The sequence below is a fragment of the Hyperolius riggenbachi genome, chromosome 11 (genome assembly GCF_040937935.1).
Source record: "Hyperolius riggenbachi isolate aHypRig1 chromosome 11, aHypRig1.pri, whole genome shotgun sequence".
NCBI classification, from domain to species: domain Eukaryota; kingdom Metazoa; phylum Chordata; class Amphibia; order Anura; family Hyperoliidae; genus Hyperolius; species Hyperolius riggenbachi.
This window is the reverse complement of record NC_090656.1, coordinates 127,704,934-127,728,447: the sequence shown is the minus strand read 5'-3', so window position 1 is coordinate 127,728,447 and position 23,514 is coordinate 127,704,934. Positions and strand designations below refer to the sequence as shown.

Genomic DNA, 23,514 nt, shown 5'->3' with positions numbered 1-23,514 from the left:
GCACAGTGAGTAACCTCGGCGCCGTCGAAAGATGGAGCTTAAAGTGGATCCGAGATGAACTTTTACTCATTGCATAATTGTGTTCCTTTCCTATTGTTTATAGGGCATTCCTCAAGCCAAATACTTTTTTGTTTTTGTTTTAATACTCTAATTCCCTATAAACTAAACAAGCCCCGCCTAGTTTTTCAGAGAGCCTTGGCAGTAGCAAGGGCTCATGGGAGCTCAGTCTGGGCAGGAGGGGGAGGTATTACTAGCCAGAGATTTCAGAGGCAGAGGGGAGGAGGGGGGATTAGGTTTTCACAGTGCTGATGGTGCAGATAGGCCTGCCTCTGTGTAATGTTTACAAACAACATGGCTGCTGTCATTGTATGACAGGAAGAAATATTCATATTCTATTAAAACTGTTTGCAGCTAGATTTGCTGTTTAAACCATCTAAGCTGTACATAAGATATATAGACAAGTTACTTCTTATAGTTAGGTTTTCATCTCGGATCCGCTTTAAGTTACTTAAAAAACACTGTAAATCTGCCGCCAGCGATAGCTGGATGCCGAATGACATCATTCCCCACCATCCACGTTGACAGAGTAAGCTGTTTATCGGCTTTATCCTGCGCCCAAGTCCCCCAGCGGCTGATTCATAGATACGCCTTCACAGTCCCCTTAGTACACACATCACAATTTTGATAAAAAAAAATTAACCACTTAAATGCAGTTATGAAAGCTTATCTACACAATTTGTTCATTAATAATTCTAAGGTCAATAGGTAAGAGTCATACAGGTAAGTGACCCCGCTTTTCTACAAAAAAAGAGAGCACACCTTCCATAAATGGGCTGTACTTTTTTTATATACAAGCCCAGGAAGAAGAGAACAAAGAAGGGCAAGTTCCCACCACAGTTCTAGGACATTGTCATCATTTGAGATCCTGCTTTAGATCTTTATATCATCACTCAGGATCCTGCTCAAGGAGCGGGTAAATCTGCCTGGGAACTGGAGGATCAGGTCCCAGTTAAAGGCACCATAGCCCCCCAGATTGCTGGGCTTGTGGTGACAGAACCATGCCAGGGAAATCAGTAAAGTAGATCTGTTTCCACCAGATGGGAAAAGAGCCAGAGTTCCACCAAATGCACACATCCAAGATGATAAAGAAGGCTGTCCAGGAATCAATGGACTCCTATGTAGGCTCTTTGGTCCCCAAGCATCCTCCCAGCAAATCAATGAAGATATTGAATATCCTCAATCATCTATGGTTTAGCAGGAATCCAATGAGAGTGAGCATACAGATATCTGGTTTCTATTTCTCCTTTATCCAAACCATCTGTGAAGCCATTCACTGGGAAGAGGAAACCCTTTCCAGGCTAAGAAACATCTGAAATAATTATCATTCTCCTTTTCTGTCTTGAAAGAGATCAAATAAAGATGAATGGGAAAAGGTAAGGAGAAAGTCCTTCCTGAAAAAGCAGACTTTCCAAACATCATCCTTTTTCTTCAAGAAAATTCTCCAGTCCTAGCATTCGCTTTCATGGTGGACATGTCAGTCATGTGTCTTGCATGTCATGTAAGGTTAAGAGTCTTGATTACTTTTTAAGATGTCCTAGACCATAAACTTGATATAGATTTAACGATGGTGTTTACCACTACTGGAGGGGCATGTAAACCAGCCCTGGCTCTATCTTCAGTTGCCACGGAAGTGGACAAGGATTCTGATTCTATCCTGGCAGCTTAGAGAACTTTCATATTGTCTCTAAGTTTATTGGGGAAGCGGCTATAGATTTTGTCCAGTCCACTTAATATGCCAGGCTTTTTGCATGACAGTGAATTCGCCTGTTAAAAAAAAAAAAAAAAAAAAAATCTAGTCTGCTGATCCCAGCTTCCAACAAAATGTGTTTAAAATTCTGTTTGATGGAAGAAATCTTTTTAGTAACAAGTGGGATCTGGCAACCAACAGTCACCATGGCTGGTATTATACCAAAGATGAGAAGACATTGCGGAAGGAAAGACCAGGCCATAGGAATTGGCAAACTTCACATGCTAATCTCCATAAGCTCACAAAGCAGTCAGCGCAGAGTCCTATTGAAAATTCTGAAGTCCAGATAGTAGCTGCAAGACTTCAGCAGTTCTGTATTATCTGGACAAAAACAATAAAGGACGAGTGGGCCACAGGTACAGAGTGGTTCGGTTTTTCTTGGATGTGCAAGTTCACTCCACAACTCAGTCACTTTGTCTATACAGAGACCTGCTCTTTTACATTCATGACTCATTGCAGAAAACGGCTGTTATGTTGGTTCCAGAAGAGGAGCGCTTTCAGGAAGTCTACTCTCCTCTCTTCATTGTAAAGAAGTCAGGTGATCTGTGTTCAGTACTGAATCTGAAATTCCTAAATCTTCATCTTTCTAAAAACATTCAAGATGAAGTTACAACAAATGAATGGACCAGCCATTCCCTTACAGAACTGAAAATATTCAATAGACTTGGCAGATACATTCATTATTTCAAACTTCTTTCCACCATGCAGTTGGTAACATTCTTCTCCAGTAACCATCCTCCTTCTCGACATTATCACAGCCATGACAACCTTTTTTGGTACTAGTGTGTCTGGTGGCTCAGTTGAGAAAGCAAAGTTAGGACTTTATCACTATTTAGACAATCTTTTGTTGCTAGCCTCAGATCCCAAGGCTCTACTGTGCTAGCAACAGATTCTTCTTCAAACACTGTCTGTCTTTGACTGGTTAACAAACAAGGAGGAAAGCCACCTCACTCCTTCTGAGGACCTAATCTTTCCGGGAGCAAGATTCCAATCTATATCCAATGCAGTAACCAGATGAGAAAATTGCTGGCAAAAGTTCGCGAGTGCTGATTATCATACTATATTCATTAATCAAGGTGTTGTATACACCTCCTGGGCACTTCGTCATCTACAATCCAGATGGTCAAATGGGTTCACTGGCACATCTGCCCATTCCAACTAGGGTTTCTCCATCAATGAAACCACCAGAGTTACTCTCAGACCATCCTTCTCACTCCCACGATGAGACTGTCTGCGGTGGTGGCTAAACACAAACTCAACAACTATTAACCAATCGTTCACCCATAAAGATGCAAGCATGGTTTGGCAGTGATCAATCATCCTAGCCTAGGTAAAATAGTCAAAACAAAGCTGATTGATCACTGCAAATATACTCAAACACAGGGTGGCTTATATGGTGATTCAGACCTTCAGCCATCACTGGGATGAGATGTCAGTCTTTGATATCAGGTAGCAGAGGGACACAAGGAGTCTGTTCCTCATGTTAGAGGTCAGCAATATTATCTCCAGTGCAGAGAGCAATCTCTGCAGCATCATGGCAGTCTATCTCATAGGGCCTCAGAACTCTGCGGCAGATTTACTCAATCAAGGGGACTGAGGCAATAGCTTGTGGCCACTCAATAAAATATATCGAGAGTGATCTGTGACCATTGGGTAGGTGGACCTGATGGCAACCTACATCAACTAAATGCCAGCTCGAGGAGATTCACCCCCACATTCAAGGGATCAGGGTGCTCTGGCAACACCTGAAATTTCTGAATGGTCTCTGTTTTTTTCCCCCAACTCCACTTATCTTCAAAATTCTGAGGAGACTCCTCCTAGAACAAGTGGTACTCCTGGAAGTGGGTCCATTTTGGCCATGCCAGCCATGAGTCCCTCTAATTTAGAGCCTGAAGTTGGAACCTCCTATTCCTCTTCCAGTCAGACCAAACCCCCTGTCCCAGGACTCAATTTATCATCTGTCTCCTCGATCCCTTAATTCAATGGCTAAGGATTGTGGGAGGAAGCTTAGAGACCTGGTAAACTCACAATCATTGATAAACACACTGCTAAAAGCAGGGAAAACTACCACAAACTGGAAAATATTGTTTCACAATTGCTCTGGTAAATGATTTTGATCCAATGGCTCCACTAGCACAACATATTCTTAGCTTCCTCCAGATTGGCCTAGAAAAACAATTAGCTCGCACTCTCAAAGTGCAGGTTTATGCTATCTCTGCTTTGACGGATCACAGCTGGGTCTCTCACCCTCTAATAGTGCAATTTATGAAGGCTGCCACCAAAAACAAGCATCCTAATTGCAACCTTTTTCCAAAGTGGGAACTGCGCAGGTTCTCAGTTACCTAGCAAAACCTCTTTTTGACCCAGTGGAAGACTGCAGGAAATGAGACTTAACCTTTAGAACTATGCCTCTAGTCGCTATCTCTTCAGACAGAAGAGTTTCCGAGCTCCAGAATCTAGGGGCTCATTCTTGACATTCTACTCAGTAGTTTTGAGACCACTACAGCACTTCACTTCCGGGCTTCCCTTTAATCAGGATCGGACAGTGCCATCTTTTATGGATACAAATTCCTCTGATCTGCATGTTCTAGATGTTGCAAGAACACTTAGAGCCTATGTGAATGTAACAAGGGAGCTTCAGGAAAGCAGAATAGCTCTTCATAATTCCATCAGGTCTCAGAAAGAGCCAGCTAACATCAAACTCAAAAGATCTCTTCATGGCTCAAATGAATCAACAAAGCCTTTTATTAAGGCTAGCCTATTATCAGGGTTTTTTGATCTTGTCCCTCTGGGTGGCATCACAGTGCACTCTTCTTAGCTGTCCCCTGTGCCACCTTCGCTATCCGGGCAAAGATTCCCCAGGCTGCCAATGGTCCTCTGTCCATACTTTCATTGCCCATTTCAGAGTCAATCCATCAGCCTCCGCTTCAGTTTAATTTAGAAAGAGTTATTTCTGAATCTGTTAAAGCCTTAATTGAAATTAGTTTTGGTCAGCAAGTCTTGTCCCACCCTTACTTTTTTTCTGCTAGTTAAATCCCATATGTATGCTGCCATGGAGGCATATGGAAAACGGAAAATTGTATACTCACCTAACGGTAATTTTCCTTTCCATGTGCATCCATGGCAGCATAGGGATTTCCCTCCCTTTCCTTTAGTTGACTTTTTGCTCTTCTCCGGTTCGGCTAGTCAATGAGAATGCTGCTCGCTAGGGGTCACTTTCTTTTATAGCTAAGGTCCTGTTAATTGGTAGGGGTGGGGCTTAACCCATATGTATGCTGCCATGGAGGCACATGGAAAGGAAAATTACCGTTAGGTGAGTATACAATTTTCCGTTTTTGTAGCAAAGACATGCTGCTACCCCTTTCAGCTGGCTGATAGATCTGTCTCCTCCATCCTCTCCCTTCTCTCAAAGCTGTGTGTTAGGAGTTTCATTCCTGTGGAGCTGATCATTGAGTTGCAATTTTTGACAAATTTTGCTGCATTTTGAAACGGGACCAAATCATCAGCAGTTGCAATGACTGATCCAAATGCAAGTTGCACATGAATTAAAACAACTTTTGCATCACATCAGAAAAAATTAGACCATCTCTATTGTACGTGCATGTAATCAGGGCTGCTTCTCAGAGCAAGTACCATGCATGCATTTCAAGGCAGTAGAGCTAAGTCTGTACACACTCCCTCTAGAGTAAGGGGGCTTCTTCACACTAAGGCTTTGTTCACATTTAAAATCGAAATCGCTGACGGACACGTTTTGCAATTTTGAGAGTGATTTTTTTTTCTCTTCTTCTCTCGGCGCTTACCTGCGCACTACAATTTTGTGTAAAGTGCTTTGCAAAGCGCTTTTGCAGAGCGATTTGTCAGGAAGTGACTCTCATAGGCATAAGCCTATGAGAGGAATCGGTTTGTGAGCCTTTCCTGGGGACATCTCAGTGACAGAGCTGTCTTCCATACAGCACTGCACTAGATCGCAGCGCTGTACAAGTATTTGCAGCCGTTTTTTAATTTTTATTTTACAGCCTGCCAGTCGCGGCTGGCAGGTTGTTTACGGAGTGGAGCTCTGTAACTCAGCGGGGATGCGCGCGCATCTGTGCACACGATCACCGCTAATCTTCGCCCCCAGGACTTGAAACCGATCAGGGTTAGGCGGTCCTGGGGGAGCCACCTTCCCGACGCCTATCGGCGTTAGGCGGTTGTGAAGGGGTTAAAGTGGACCTGTCTAATTTGTCTCATCTGTGACTAATCACCACCATCATTTGATGTCTCAGCTGTGTCAGCTCAGGAATCTCCTCTGCCACAGCAGAGCAGCTAATTTGTAAACACAGGATGTTAACAATATATCTGCTTCCATTAAGGAAGCAGGAACTAGACACACTGCAGATTTATTGCAGGATTTGTATCAGTTGTAACAAAGAAAAGTTTTTCTTTAACCGCTTCCGGACGTCGGTGATTGAAATCTGCGCCCTGTTTTGATGCTGTTATTGCTGCCAGGGCGTATATTCCACATCACCGCTGCCGCGCATTCTTGCCGTTCTCGACTCTCCCTCTGATCTTGTCGCTGTTTTCCTGCCACAGCTGACTGGCCCTGCCATCTCTATGAACCGGTCAGGAGTCGATTTCATTGGCTTCTAACCCTGTCATCAATGTAAGCAACTCCCATTGGCTTACATTGATCACACGGTCAGGAGCCAATGAAAGCGGCTCCTGACCGGCTCACAGAGCTCTGCCGTCATAGAGACGGCAGAGTGGGTGGCCTGATGTAATGGGTGTGCGGCGGATATGAGCGGGGACTCGTCGTTATGCTCCAGTTTCTGTTACCAGGCGGTCTCTGGTCCTTAAAGTGTACCAGAGATGTCGGCTATAAAGATTTTTTACTTACCCGGCAGTGGTGCTCGGATAATTTCCGTGATCACGGAATAGCCGTGATTCACTAGCATTTTTCCACTATTCGACTGCTGAATCCGAATTCGTGATCGATTCTGAATCACGGAAACTGGCCACGGAAATTCCGTGATTGCAAGTATTTGGAATGCGGTTACAGCCGTGATTGCGGTGGAAATCCGAGATTAGGTCGTGATTTGCTGAAATGGGCAGAATTGTCATCCCTGGGCCAATCAGAGGCCCCCAGCCAGGCCCTAGCAGCCAATCATAGGAGGGGAGGCTCTGCCCTCCCCTCCTGTATATAAAGTGGGGGTTATTTCCAGAGCTCCAACCTTGCTAGACTCTGTGGCACTGAGAGGATCATCTCCAGGTCATGTTGTACATCAGCAAGAGCGTTTTCAGTCATTACATTGCCTTGATGCTGTATTTGATACTTGTATTCAGCTAGTTAGCCAGTGAGTGATTACTGAAAGAGAACCTGTACTGAGTAAAAATATTTAAAATAAACACATGAGGTAACTTCAAATGAACATTGCATAGTTACCTTGCCATCAGTTCCTCTCAGAAGCTCACCATTGTCTTCTGATAGTAATCCCTTCCAGTTCTGACAATATTTTGTCAGATCTGAAATATATCAGTTGCTGTGAGTAAAATATCAGTTGCTGTCAGTTATAGCTGAGAGGAAAACTGATGTACCCGGTAATGTCCATGTTTCCTTATGGCTCAAGTGGGCGATGTTACAGTTGAACTGTGTGCTGACCAGAAAGCTGTTATGGGTAATGGCCATTTTCAAAATGGAGGACGGAAAATTGCCTTGATTACAGTGAACAAAAAGGACGCGGGACAGGAGAAAGACACTGAGGAGTAGACTACATGGAAGGTAAGTATGACTTGTGTATGCTTATTTTGACTTTTAATTTTCAGTTCAGGTTTTCTTTAAAGAAGAACTCCAGTGAACATTTTACTGTTGGCAGGCGATGTAGCTGCTGCATGGTTTTTGGCAGTTGGAAACAGCTGTAAACAGCTATTTCCCACAATGCAGCAAGGTTCACAGACAGGAAACTGCCAAAAGTTTGAACTTTTCTTGTGGGAGGGGATTCACCACAATATCAGTCATACAGCGCCCCCTGATGGTCTGTTTGTGAAAAGGAATAGATTTCTCATGTAAAAGGGGGTATCAGCTACTGATTGGGATAAAGTTCAATTTTTGGTCGGAGTTTCTCTTTAACCACTTAAGGACTGGGGCTGTTCTGTGTGATCTGCGCTGCGTGGGCTCTCCAGCCCGCAGCGCAGATCGTGTGCAAGGCAGGACGATCAGACTCCCCAACCCCCCCCCCCCCTTTTTCACCACTAGGGGGATGACCTGCTGGGGGGGTCTGATCGCCGCCGCTCCGTGTGGCCGAGCGGGGGGCTCTTCAAAGCCCCCCTCCGCAGCGTTTTCCGCCCTCCCTTCCTCTCCCTCCCTATCCCTCTGATGTGCGCAGGACGGATATCCGTCCTGCGCCGGATAGGATAGGCTGCAGCCTATCAAATGACGGCGATCCGAGGCTGGGGATCGCCGATCCCCGTCACGGCGCTTCTGCGCAGCAGCGCCATATTGATGTAAACAGCAGGGATTTCTTCCCCGCGTGTTTACATTATGCGTGCGAGCCGCGATCGGCGGCTCGCACACTGTTCACGGAGACACCCTCCGTGAACTGGCATGGAAAGGCCGCCGCCTATCGGCATTAGCTGGTCGTTAAGTGGTTGTCAGCCCCACACTTGCTGTGACATCCACCTGCCAGGTGCCATTGGGACTCACCTTCGCCTGGGTTATTGCTTAGTGTATTTCCCTGTTTAAAGAGCAACTTTTAGCCATAATAAGCCCCCCCCCCCCAAAAAAAAGATACATATGTAAGTAGATAAATACTTGCTCGACTTACATAACAGATGTATTGTACTGTCCACGTACTGGAAGCCATTTAATTTTCATTGTGTTCTCAATGTCTATCCTCCTCCTGACAGTGGCCATCTTGTTGTCTCCATGGTATATTTTCCCCCAGCCCGATCCCCCTCCTCCCCGCACTGATTTTGAGCACAGCAGGGAGGATAAGTGCAGCTGGCACAGACTCTCCTACTAATGGATCCAAGCGCTGACGTTCCCATCTGTTCTCTGCACTATTGACGGCGGTAGTGCAGAGAGAATAGAAGGGAACTGCAGCGCCTGCAACCATTAGTAGGTGAGTTTGTGTGCGCCGCCTTTTTCCTTCCGCGATGTGCAGCGCGGGGGAAAGGGGGAATGCGGCAGCGGCCGGCGGCGGCAGATGCGGCAGGAGAACGGAAAGATGGGGGGACATGTCACTGGAGGAGGGGAGCGGAGGCCAGTGACAGGAGACAGCCTCTGACCCCCCTAGCTGCCGCTGCGACCACACAGAGGAGGGGAGACCAGGCGGCCAATAAGCGAGAGGAGAGAGGTGAGTGATGGGCTGGTTCAGCCTGCATGTCACTTCTCTTTTGCGTCTGTGTACGCTGTTAGAGCCTGGGGGCATGAGGAAAGAAAATCTAACTGGGAAAAAAGTAAGATTAATTTAAACTTTTGAATTGCTTTGTTAGCATCCTTTTTAACATTTAATAGCCTGTAATAGATAATTGATTCAGTATTTTATGCCTAATTGTTACTCTTTAAAACCACTTATTACCAATTAATAGCTGCATTTAAAGTGTTGATTTTAACTGTAAAATCCATTTTCTTAAAAACTAAAAGTTATTTTTGGAATTTTAAGTTGTAGCCCCTTATCACCTTTATAATCCATGCAATTTGGGGAATTGTAGCATGTATGGGGGATTTAATAATAGCCTAAACGCTTTTCCATTGTTACGGCTGTGAATTTCCGTGATTGCCTCACTCACGGAAAAGATCCGAGTCTAATTCATAAGTCCATTTCAAATCCGGAAATTAATCACGGAATTTCCGTATTTTTTTTCAATCACTGCCGAATAGTTGAATCCGTGAAGCAGCAATATTACCCGGGGCTTCCCCCAGCCCCATACACCTAGATATGTTCCTCACCTTCCTCCCGTGTGCCTCCATTAAGTGGCAATTGGCTCCGTTATTCGGCTCACTGATGTCAGCAGAGGGCCTCCTGCGCATGTGCGGACCTTCTGCACAAGCGCAGAAGACCCCGATTGATGTCACTGAGTCAGACTGGGCCCGACTGACCCGAATACCGGAACTGATTGCTGCTTAACGGAGGCACGAGGGAGGACAGCGAGGGACGAACATTCATGCTTATGGGGCTGGAGGAAGCCCTGGGTAAGTAAAAAGTCTTTAATAGCTGACATCTCTGGGTCTCTTTAAAGGAGTTATCAGGGTGAATGAAGAAAATAAGTGCTACTTACCCGGGTCTTCCTCCAGCCCCGAGCTCCCAGCATGTCCCTCGCCGCAGCTCTGCACGCAGCCGGTCCCCAGCAATGACGTCCGTACTGCGCCTGCGCGAGCGGCGCTATCAGTCACCGCCACGTGGACCAGAGCAGCAGTCCGCTCCGGTCCACGTGGCGGTGATTGACAGCACTGCTCACGCAGGCGCAGTACAGGCCGACCTGGAGGTCTGCCTGATGTCATCGCCGGGGATCGGGACGGAGCTGCGGCTAACGGCTGCGGGGAGAGCTGCAGGGAGGGACATGCTGGGAGCTTGGGGCTGGAGGAAGCCCCGGGTAAGTAGCGCTTATTTTCTTCATTTACCCTGATAACTCATTTAAGGGGGCAGAGACCACTGGTACTGAATTGGTTAAAGGTTATTATGCTGTTGTGTATCTTTTAGAGCAGAGATGTAGTTCTGAGTTTAGGTCCGCTTTAATATACAGATATTAATGAATGTTTGCAGTGCATAGTTTTTTGCTGAAAATGTACACATTGAACTCAATTCACTAAGCTTTATCGGACCTTTGATAATTTACCTCATCCGTAAAATCTAATTTTGAATTCACTAAGGTGTTATAGATTTATCCAATGTTTTATCGATAAAATGCTGAATAAAATTATAACGCCTTAATGAATTCAAAATTAGATTTTACTGATGAGGTAAATTATCAAACTTTCGATAAAGTGTTTGATAAAGCTTAGTGAATTGAGGCCATTGTGTGTTGTGATTCGTTGTAGCCTTCCTGCACCGCTGGATGTCTGTATACAGCACACACTGGCTTCCTGCACTGCTGGATGTCTGCTTACTGCACACACTGCCTTCCTGCACTGCTGGATGTCTGTATACAACACACACTGCCTTCCTGCACTGCTGGATGTCTGTATACTGCACACACTGCCTTCCTGCACCGCTGGATGTCTGTATACAACACACACTGCCTTCCTGCACTGCTGGATGTCTGTATACAGCACACACTGGCTTCCTGCACTGCTGGATGTCTGTATACAACACACACTGCCTTCCTGCACTGCTGGATGTCTGTATACAGCACACACTGCCTTCCTGCACTGCTGGATGTCTGCTTACTGCACACACTGCCTTCCTGCACTGCTGGATGTCTGTATACAACACACACTGCCTTCCTGCACTGCTGGATGTCTGTATACTGCACACACTGGCTTCCTGCACTGCTGGATGTCTGTATACAGCACACACTGGCTTCCTGCACTGCTGGATGTCTGTATACAACACACACTGGCTTCCTGCACTGCTGGATGTCTGTATACAGCACACACTGCCTTCCTGCACCGCTGGATGTCTGTATACAGCACACACTGGCTTCCTGCACTGCTGGATGTCTGTATACAACACACACTGCCTTCCTGCACTGCTGGATGTCTGCTTACAGCACACACTGCCTTCCTGCACTGCTGGATGTCTGTATACAACACACACTGCCTTCCTGCACTGCTGGATGTCTGTATACAGCACACACTGCCTTCTTGCACCGCTGGATGTCTGTATACAACACACACTGCCTTCCTGCACTGCTGGATGTCTGTATACAGCACACACTGCCTTCCTGCACTGCTGGATGTCTGTATACAACACACACTGCCTTCCTGCACTGCTGGATGTCTGTATACAGCACACACTGCCTTCCTGCACCGCTGGATGTCTGTATACAACACACACTGCCTTCCTGCACTGCTGGATGTCTGTATACAGCACACACTGCCTTCCTGCACTGCTGGATGTCTGTATACAACACACACTGCCTTCCTGCACTGCTGGATGTCTGTATACAACACACACTGCCTTCCTGCACTGCTGGATGTCTGTATACAGCACACACTGCCTTCCTGCACTGCTGGATGTCTGTATACAGCACACACTGCCTTCCTGCACCGCTGGATGTCTGTATACAGCACACACTGGCTTCCTGCACCGCTGGAGGTCTGTATACAACACACACTGCCTTCCTGCACTGCTGGATGTCTGTATACAGCACACACTGCCTTCCTGCACTGCTTGATGTCTGTATACAACACACACTGCCTTCCTGCACTGCTGGATGTCTGTATACAGCACACACTGGCTTCCTGCACTGCTGGATGTCTGTATACAGCACACACTGCCTTCCTGCACCGCTGGATGTCTGTATACAGCACACACTGCCTTCCTGCACTGCTGGATGTCTGCTTACAGCACACACTGCCTTCCTGCACTGCTGGATGTCTGTATACAACACACACTGCCTTCCTGCACTGCTGGATGTCTGTATACAGCACACACTGCCTTCCTGCACTGCTTGATGTCTGTATACAACACACACTGCCTTCCTGCACTGCTGGATGTCTGTATACAGCACACACTGGCTTCCTGCACTGCTGGATGTCTGTATACAGCACACACTGCCTTCCTGCACCGCTGGATGTCTGTATACAGCACACACTGCCTTCCTGCACTGCTGGATGTCTGTATACAGCACACACTGCCTTCCTGCACTACTGGATGTCTGTATACAGCACACACTGCCTTCCTGCACCGCACACACTGCCTTCCTGCACCGCACACACTGCCTTCCTGCACCGCTAGATGTCTGTATACAGCACACACTGCCTTCCTGCACTGCTGGATGTCTGTATACAGCACACACTGCCTTCCTGCACTGCTGGATGTCTGTATACAACACACACTGCCTTCCTGCACCGCTGGATGTCTGTATACAGCACACACTGCCTTCCTGCACCGCTGGATGTCTGTATACAGCACACACTGCCTTCCTGCACTGCTGGATGTCTGTATACAGCACACACTGGCTTCCTGCATCGCTGGATGTCTGTATACAGCACACACTGCCTTCCTGCACTGCTTGATGTCTGTATACAACACACACTGCCTTCCTGCACTGCTGGATGTCTGTATACAGCACACACTGCCTTCCTGCACCGCTGGATGTCTGTATACAGCACACACTGCCTTCCTGCACTGCTTGATGTCTGTATACAACACACACTGCCTTCCTGCACTTTTGGATGTCTGTATACAGCACACACTGCCTTCCTGCACCGCAAGATGTCTGTATACAGCACACACTGCCTTCCTGCACTGCTGGATGTCTGTATACAGCACACACTGCCTTCCTGCACCGCTGGATGTCTGTATACAGCACACACTGCCTTCCTGCACCGCTGGATGTCTGTATACAACACACACTGCCTTCCTGCACTGCTGGATGTCTGTATACAGCACACACTGCCTTCCTGCACTGCTGGATGTCTGTATACAGCACACACTGCCTTCCTGCACTGCTGGATGTCTGTATACAGCACACACTGCCTTCCTGCACCGCTGGATGTCTGTATACAGCACACACTGCCTTCCTGCACTGCTGGATGTCTGTATACAGCACACACTGCCTTCCTGCACCGCTGGATGTCTGTATACAACACACACTGCCTTCCTGCACCGCTGGATGTCTGTATACAGCACACACTGCCTTCCTGCACTGCTGGATGTCTGTATACAGCATACAGTGTCTGCATCTAAGCTCATATTCCTCTGCTATCTAGCATGTTGTACAATGTAACAGATTTGGTTTAAACTTTAACTAATCTACTGGGAGTAGTGTTTGGTGATATGACCTAATCCCTGTCTTGTGGTTTCCCTGTAGGGATGCATATAAAGTCTCTCAGAATATGCAGAAAGAGAAACAAAGCCTCCTGCGACAACTGGAACTTCTCAGGTAACACTGCTTCATACATGTAAATAAATAAGCAAACTAAAGCAAGCCATGGGCTTTATACAATGCTATAATTGTCTGTGCATGTGTAAAGCAGCTGCCCATAGATTTCAGACTATTCAGCTTTGCATGAATGATCCAACTAATCTTTATGTAACAAATGAACATGCATGCCCATATCGGCAAATCTTTCATATTTCTACACTCCGGGGTGAGTAGTGATATCCTGCAGTTGGATCTTATCTTGAAGATAGTCTACAGAAAAAATAATCCAGATAAATGTTTTTCCTGTGAGCAGATTTGGCAAGTGTTTTACAGAGTTTTATGTTCATAGTCTAATTACACTGGCTGGATAGTGTACTGGTTAAAGTGTGACCGAGGCGACATGTGACATAAGATAAACATGTGTATGTACAGTACTAAACATATTAATAACCAGGCTGTTTTATTTTGCTGCCTGAAAGCGTTAATTTTTAATGCTGGAAGTGACAGCTTCTGTCTTGTCAGGAATATAGTAAACATCACTGATAAGCAAATTACGGCCATAAAAGTGTTCCTGGCACAATACATTTTCTACATATTCCTTAGAGCAGATGGTGAGAGTAAGGGTCAATATAGTTCAGGTATTTTCATTTAGGGACACTTAATAGACTGCAATTGAGCAGAGACAACAAACCATTCAGTCTACTTTCTAAATGTTTAAATATAAAAAAAAATCCTGGGATGTCTTAAAAAGTCATTTTTAGGAGTAGGAGGATATATATAATTGTTTATCTAACCAGTTTATTTTCATCTCATGTTTACTTTAAGGGCTCTGCCTTTGACATGGGAGACCAAGGTTTGAATTCTGGCTAGGGTCAGTGCCTATTCAGTAAGTAGTTTAAGGTACAACTCCCTAACACTGCAGAGTGGCCTCTTGAGCGTGTCCCAGCGGCTGCAGCTTGAGTGCTTTGAGTCCAACAGGAGAAAAGCGATATACAAATGTTCAGATTATTATTATATTCTGTTGGGTGGCAGTAGTGTACACTGTGATCCCAGACTATGACCACAAGGTGGCACTGATGTGTGGTGGAAGCTTTGGGCAAGTGCATTTATCTCACTCATGGACTAATGTATGCACCATTAGCAGACACATCTGGTGGCTGGTGCTAATTCTACGCAATTCTGATAGTTTCATGTCTGTTGTTCAGTCTCTGCTGTTGTGTCTTTTGCAGTCAACCACTTTGTTATCAGTGGTGTAGCAAAGGAGCTATGGGCCCCAGTGCCAGTTTTACAATGTCCCCCCACAAGATCACTATGTATGTTACAGCCAGAACCCGAAGACTGGCCACTTTCGGGTTCTGGCCGGTCAAAACTAGAAGTGGCCGTCTAACTGTGGCCAATGTCCAAAATTGATTGAATCCTGGCGGCGCCATTCTTTTTCCTACAGCTCTGGATCCTCCCCCCTGCCCCCTTTATTGGCTGCTGGCAGCCAGGGACACGCGCAATGCATCCAGAGCCATTTGTTGCGGCAGGTAAGCAGGGATTTGTGCTGTTCGTTCCTGCAGAGCGGGTGCTGGCAATGTCTGCAGCATTCCATCTCTGCTTTCCCACCGCGACAAACTACTCTGGCTGCATTGCGCGTGTCTCCGGCTGCCAGAAGCCAGCAGAAGAGAGGGAGAAGCCAGAGCCATAGGAGAAAGTACGGAGCCACCAGGATTCAATCCACTTCGGACATTGGCCGCAGCGAGACAGCCACTTCTAGTTTTGGCCAGACTTCGGCTTCTGGCTGTAACGTGTATAACAATTGATATGGAGCACCAAAATCTGCCAGGGACAGCCGCATTTGCAGAATCGTGAGCAGGGAAGGAAGACAGTTTGTTAAAGAGAACCCGAGGTGGGATTTAATGATGTTAGTGGGGCACAGAGGCTGGTTGTGCACACTAACACCAGCCTCTGTTGCCCCATGGTGTGCCTCCAGGACCCCCCTGCGCACCGATATACCCGCCGCAGTGCTAGTGACACACAGCGTGTCGCCAGCACAATGTTTACTAAAGCGCTGTCTGTCAGCGCCGCTCCCCCGCCTCCTCTGCAGCGGCGCTACCCGCCCGTGTCCCTTCCCTCCCGCTGATAGGAGGGAAGTGACGCTCTGTGTCGCTAGCACTGCGGGGGTATAGCGGCGCGCAGGGGGGTCCTGGAGGCACACCATGGGGCAACAGAGGCTGGTGTTAGTGTGTACAACCAGCCTCTGTGCCCCACTAACATCATTAAATCCCACCTCGGGTTCTCTTTAATGATTACCACTAATCACAGCATGCATACAGGTGATCATTACCAATATAGCGCCAATGAAAAGCGAACAGCAGTGAAAGGAGGGTCCTTCTGATCCAGGGGCCCTGGTGCAATCACAACCTCTGCATTGCCGAACACTACACCACTGGTTGTAATAATTATGCAATTGCTGTTAAATTCTTCACTGCCAAAACAAAAGCCCCTGCTCCTTCCCCAAATCCCCCCTCCCCTCTCAAATAGCTGGTTAGGCTTACCTCATGGAAATAGCTGGTTAGTCTTACCTCATGGAAATAGCTGGTTAGTCTTACCTCATGGAAGAGTCAAACGTAGAAAATAAAATGTTCCCCATGAAATGATTGCCGGTGGGGGTGCTTTCAGCTTGGCTTTGATGGTTACACATAAAAATAATAATAATTATGTAATATTACCATTTAGGAGCACTGTAAAAACAGCGCCAGAGATTTGGGCGCAGCTGGCACTGCCATAGGCCGTAATAGGAATTATGGCTATATTGGCGCTCAGTCAGTAATTTGGGCGCTGCATAACAGACGCTTGCTAACTCCGCTTACTGCAGTGCACCACCTATGCAATGAGGCATCGTAAACATGCGTGTCAACAGTGACAGTGAAGCATACTTTTCATTGATTGTATGCTTCCCTGTTATAGGGAGCGCAAAGCAACTTCCACCGTGAACCTAGCTTTAATGCGTGGTAATTGTATGTCCTCCCCATCCTACAGGCACCCTGGTTTCCTTCCATAACCCCAAAACATTTAGAGAAGTTAAGAATTTGTTTCCCTAAATAATTGACCTTAGAAGATGTAGATAAAGAAATGACTATAGTAGACATTAGATTGTGAGCCCCTCTGAGAGACAGCTAGTGACAAGGCAATATTGTTTAGCGTGCTTAAAGGGAACCTGAAGCGAGGACAATTATTTAAAATCATTACATGACGTAGCTGCATATGAATATTACATTCTAACCTCACCGTCAGTTCCTCTCAGAAGCTCACCATTTTCTTCTTACAGTGATCCCTTCCAGTTCTGACAATATTTTCTCAGAATTGAAATATACCAGTTGCTGTCAGTTATATATCAGCAGCTGTCAGTTACAACTGAATGTGCAAGGTAATGTCCATGTATCTGTATGGCTCAAGTGGGTGATATTACAGTTTAACAGTGTGCTGACCAGGAAGCTGTTAAGGGGGAATGGCCATTTTTAAAATGCATGCAGAGGAGTGTTTACATGGAGGGGAAGAATCTCCCTTTGAGCGTGAGGAGCGTATGGGGAAAGCGGCAGGCTGGTTGCTGGGCAACCGTCATGTGACCATGGGAGGCGTGGCGGTTTTTTCGCCTAGCCAACCACGGAACACCCCATGCGTCTATGCGCCAATCAGAGCGCAGTAGCAGCGAGAGGAACGGAGGGAGATGACGCAGCGCCTGGTGAGTGACTCTCACGGATGTCTGTCACATTCCCCCTCACGGTGCACCTCAGGAGAGGCGGGACTTCCGCCCAGGGCATGCCACAGCAACAATTAGGGCGACGAGCGACTTGGGGACAGGGATGGCGACTTTGCCTCACAGGTACTGTGTACATGGTGAACAGTTTTACAATGATGTACCATGTGTGTAACCAGCAACAATGAGATTATGGTTTGCCGTCACAATGTAATGTGTTTAAATATGCTAATTATGATATGTTTGAATTTTGGAGGTGGAGTCAAGTACTGGTCTGAGTGCTTATTAGGTTGCGCTGTCAGTTTGCACATTGTTACCATTCTGTATTGCTTTACCTTGACAAAGGGGACCCCACGGGGCCCCGAAACGAGTCGTTGGGTTTATGGAGTGGACATGTGTCACGATTGGTTGTCTCAGCTCTGGTCTTCTCTTGTCTCGCGCTGGCAACCTCTGGTAGCCTCCCACATCACTGAGAGTGTGCCACGCCTGTGCAGTACTACTGCGCAGACACAGTATGCTCCTGACAACGTGGGCGCGTTCACATGACGTGGGCGCATTCGCAGAAGATGCTGACCCATCGGGGGTCTGCGATACTTCAGGGGCTGCCAGTGGGATCCGGGAGAAGACTGGAGCTGCGAGGGACGCATGTGACTTTTATGGGAAGCCCCAGGTAAGTAAAGATGGATTTATTTTCGCTTGCCCTTTAAGAAGGTGTCAGCATGATATAAATACAATATAAATGATCAGCAGAAGGTTTGTGGTATTAAGGGGAGGGGCTACCCCAATACCTCAAACCTGCTGCTGATCTGTCGTATTGAGTAGGCCCAGCACTTTAAATCATAAATCTATATAAATACAAAATAAATGTAAATAAAAATGTATGATGCTATATATTCAGGACAATTTATGAATCCATTCTGTAACTGTAGATATATGCTGTGTTACAGGGATATGAACAAAAAGCTTCGGGATGAAAGGGATGTATTTGAAGCAAAGAAGCTGGACACCCTAAAGAAGAGTTTCCCAGACCCGCTGCTTGTGCCCGGTTGCTGCTGTTGCTGCTTATCCAGCTGTCCCAGTAGTTTACACTGTGATCCCAGACTATGACCACAAGGTGGCACTGTGAAACAAGTATAGCAACCTACATGGACAATCTAGCTGAAGAAACTTTTATCCTTATACAGATGTACAGTGTATATGTAAATAAGACTGTATATATAATTATCCTTGTAAATATCATTGTTCACAATTCTCCATTTATATTTGTATATGTACCTGGAGTTGTGGCCACTATGTTTCTGTGCCTTCCTTAGGTCAAACTTTACTCAGTACAGAGAGATCTAAAATACAAATAGTGGTAGATACTCGCTCAAGGTTTTATTACAGAAGAGTAGATGCAGGTTACACTACAGGTTTGATGTAAGGCAGCCCTCATTGGCGCATCATCTCTGCTAAAGCATCGGTACCATGAGAAGGAACTCAATCGTGTAAGGTGTCTCCACAGAATAGAAAAGCTTTGAATGTATAAATAACAAAGGTAACATTTCTATAAAGATATTTCCACAAAATAACAAAATATAGACAAACTTTAGTATTCACATTAGGTTGTAATAGTTGAATTACATTCATCGAAAATTAAAACCCACCTACAAGAAATCTGGTGGGGGGATTAGCAGGTTTGTAGTTCTTTTCATAATTAGCAGTCCAATTTACATACAATATAAGGAAAATATGCCACATATGTACAATGGACACAGAAATGATGTTCTAGGAGATGGATGTCTTATGCTTCGCATACACGGCTCGATTTTGCCGCTCCATTCTCTCGCTCGATCGATTACGCAGGCGATTCTCTTATCTTCCGCTCGTTTTTAAAAAAAATCTTTTTCCATTGAGCTCAATGCGGAATCGAGCACAGAAACGATTGGGCGGGAGATCGGACATGTCGGAAATTATCTATCGAGCCATCTAAATGACTCAGAATCGATCCATGTATTCCCAGCATAAAGGAGAGATATAATGTTTGAAGATTGTGAGTGGGCACCCCATTTGCTTCAAAGTCGGGTGCTTGGTATTATGGCATAGGCATGCCACAGGCAAAGTCAGTCATCAAGTATACCAGCACTCAGTGTTTGCAAGAAATCACGCTCTTTTATTGAGCCATAAATTGTCGGCTACTTCTGTGGGTATGATGGCTCAATAAAAGAGTGTGATTTCTTGCAAATACGGAGTGCTGGTATACTTGATGATTAAAGGAAAGATAAAACCCTCCAATACACTTCCTGTAGTTGCCATTGGTGTAATTCGCTCTCACAGTCCTGTGCAGCAAAGCAAACAAGTCTATACGATTGGCTGTAGCCACTATTGTTATAAGTACATTAGGTTCTGTTAAGATAAATATACAGAACCTATAGTGCAAGAAGTCCATGCTTTTTGGCCCCCGGATAGGTCCCTCATAAACTTATCTGTTGCTCAATATAGTTGTCTGCTGCTTACACAGGTTTCCCATCAGCACACCAAATGTAAGGACCCTGTGCTGTGCAGATGGGAAGTTTAGAGTCTCCCAATAGCTTTTTCAGGCCTTAAAGTGTACCTGTGAGTTTAAAAGGTGAAAACTAAAGATACTTACCTTAGTGGAAGGAAGACTCTGGTTAATCCTGAGGCTACCTACATCCCTCCTCAAGCTTGCTGTTCCAGCACTGGGACCCTCTGAACCTATTCACCAAAGTCTAGTTGGATAGGTTCATACAGCTATGCTTCCACCCTCCATGTACAAGTGTGCTATGCGGGCTGTCACATTGCGCCGTGCTCATACACAGACCTGAGCATGACCATGAAGAAGAAGAGGGTCCCAGCGAGAAGTGGTGGGCTGCCGGATTGAAAAAGTCTCCGGGTGTTTCAGAGGTTTCCCCCAACTAATGTAAGTAGCTAACTTTTAGCATTTTGTTTTCTCACAGGCTTACTTTAAACAGCCATGATGAAGGGCCACGGCTGTTAAACTTTTTATACCTTTTAAATACATTTTATACCTTGTTGAGCCATCCTAAAACTAATTCAGAGTGTGTGTGTACGTACAAGGCTATAGTGTCATAGTTTAAGCATAAGCATAACTCAACTTTTCCTGACTAACTGAATGTAACAAAGAAGAGGTGTCACATGTTATGCTTTCTACTTTTATTTATTTCTTTAATCTGTGATGGTGTTGCTGATTTTATTTATTGCATACATTGGGAAAGGTACATACAGTATACAGTGTATTTTACCTGTCGCCCATAATGGGTAGAGCAACAGCTTCTTTGGGCATAATGGAACAATGTAATTAATAAATTCCAATCTTTTTTCCTCATCATTTTTATGTAAGTTTAGGTAGGAAGAGGTAATACTTCCATCTATCACGTGTGAGAGAAGGTTGCAGTAGAAACTTTACATCTTGCACCCGAAGAAGTGGTTTCCTAGCCCAAAACACCATTGTTGGGTGTATTACCTCTGCCTACTATTTCTTTACTGGTTTTACAAAAAATAAAGAGTTTTTATCCACAGAGGTTTTTATCTTTCCCAAATAAAAATAAAAATAGAGTTTTACTTTTTAGATGTTCAGGAGCTACTAAATGATTATTACCTCAGAACAATATAAATGAGCTTCTGTTATTGCTAAGGAGTTTCCTGTACAAATCAGTTTTATTATTGTTATTATAATTTATTATGGTTTATTGCTGGCCGAGGCTGCAGAAAATCACTTACCTTTGTGCATGTCCTAGTGTTAGTTGTGCCTTTAGTGGTTGTGTATTCCTTTTAGGGAAGGGAAGTTCAGTGAGATGCAAAAAAAAATAGTTGGTGCAAAATTATGTGTATTTTTTAATGTAAATTTATGCAGCTTGAAAATTAACCAATTGAATCCCACCCCAAGGTGGTCATTCAATTGGTCAATTTTCAAGCTGTGAATACATTTGCATAATTTTATCATTTACCATATCATTGATCATCCCTAATTATGTTACAGCAGGGTCAGGTGGGTGAATGGTAGATGGATGAAGGATTGTTGGTATACAGAAACTTTACAGGAACCTGTATGTCACATGATATACAGGAAGCAAAGCGATGCGAGTTGGCAGGGGACGGAGAGAGGAAGACTGACAGCGTTGGACTCGGTTTGAAGGTGAGTCCAACTCTGCTGCTGGAGATGTGCGCCAGCACTCGGGGAAGTTTGGAACCGCATCTTCAAACTTCCCCCACGCGGAAATGACGTCCTCACGACTGGATCGGCTCGTTCGTATCGGCGGGTCATTTGTAAGTCTGACGTTTGTAAATCGGGGACTATCTGTACTAAATCATAATGAGGAGCATAGACATATGAGCAGTTTAACACACTGCACAATCAGGACATCCAACGACACAAGTACCAATACATACAATTGATATGTCGTTTGAAAACATCACCAATACTGATACATTTTTATTTGGTAAAGTGCAACGGAAATGGGAACCGCTAGGGGGAGGTCCCTGTCCTTGCAAGACTACAATCTAGAGGGTAGTGGGGTGGAGGCACTGGGGGAGTAGACAAAGCGGTTAGTGGATGAGGCGGTGAGCCTCAAATTCTAGCTGTAACAAATAATAAGCCTGTCTGAAGTGATAGGTAGTGATGATCGTAATGTGGTAATTACGATTTCACAAAATTTCATTTAATTTTCATTACAGTTACGATCATATTGGAAGAATCGTAATCATAGGAATTTACGCAAAATGTTGCGTAATTACGTCCATACATAAAACATTCATAATTCCAATCATCTTCATGATTATATTTTCAGAATCACGAAAATGTCTGAATTACGAGTATTTTTTGGGACAAATTTTCAAGTAAAACCTGAAATTATGATTTAGCACTACCTGTAACTTCTTTTTTTATAATGCCGCTAATTTAAAGAATTACAATTGAAATGCGAAATTATGACACAAAACAAATTACAAATGTTCACATTTTCTGATAACGAATTACGATTTCATATCATAATTGCAAAATGGGTGTCGTAATTACGAAAACGCTAAAGTTCGGCTCATCACTGGTGATGTGTCTTGAGGATGCATTTGAAAATTTCCAGGCTTAGAGCATATTAGACCGGCTGTGGGAGAGAGTTCCCAAGGATAGAAGTCCCGGATGTGAGAGTGAGAGGAGGTAACCAAGCTGGATGACAAGCCTGGGAGGAGCGAAGGTTCCCGGGAGGGATGGTATGTGGAGATTAATGAAGAAATATATACGGAGGAGATAGCTTATGTAGAGTTTTGTATGATAGTGTTAGGAGTTTCAACTGGATCCTTATCTGGCATCTTCCAGTGCTGGAGACCCAGGCTTGAATCTCAGCCAGGCTTGAACACTCTGCTTGAAGATAGTGTTTTTTCATTTTTGCAATGATTTTCTTCTGGTGTTCTGGTCTCCCCCCTCAAATGCTGGCATCTTTTCTGGCTGTGAACTGTTAAGATTGTGAGCCCCTCTGAGGGACAGTCACTCACATGAATGTATCAGTGCACTCTGTAAATTGATGGCAAATGATAGTCCTATATAAATGTAATAAAAATGCACATGTCCGCAGTGCAGACTTCAGTAAACACAGGTGGTCTTGGATTTTTATTTTTTTTAAACAATCTCTTAGGGCTCAGTCACACTATAAGCACTTTTCTGAGCGCTTTTTGGCCTCTAAAGCTTTCTGAGAGCTTTTTTTTTTTTTTTAATGCTCCCATTGACCTTACATTAAAATTGCAGTAAAATCGTGATAAAATTGCACAATTTTACAACGATTTTAATGTATGTCAATGGAAGCGTTTTTTAAACGGCTCCCCGTAAGCTCTGGAGGCCAAAAAGCTCTCAGAAAAGTGCTGATAGTGTGTCTGAGCCCTAAGGGTCTGTCCATAGTTATGCATTGCATTACTGATTTCAGCTTCATGCTAGGCAGGTGTGATT

General features: G+C 45.1%; 1 protein-coding gene across 2 annotated transcripts in view; it reads left to right on the top strand.

The window, feature by feature from the left end:
* Window positions 1–23,162, top strand: part of CRACR2B (calcium release activated channel regulator 2B) — a 181,675-nt gene extending 158,513 nt beyond the window's left edge. For both annotated transcript variants that reach the window (XM_068259635.1, XM_068259634.1), the window contains exons 9-10: window positions 13,763–13,834; window positions 18,506–23,162. In XM_068259635.1, coding sequence (XP_068115736.1) covers window positions 13,763–13,834; window positions 18,506–18,665 — 232 coding nt within the window. In that variant the 3' untranslated portion in view covers window positions 18,666–23,162. The remainder of the gene's footprint in view (window positions 1–13,762; window positions 13,835–18,505) is intronic.
* The last annotated feature ends 352 nt before the right edge of the window (window positions 23,163–23,514 follow it).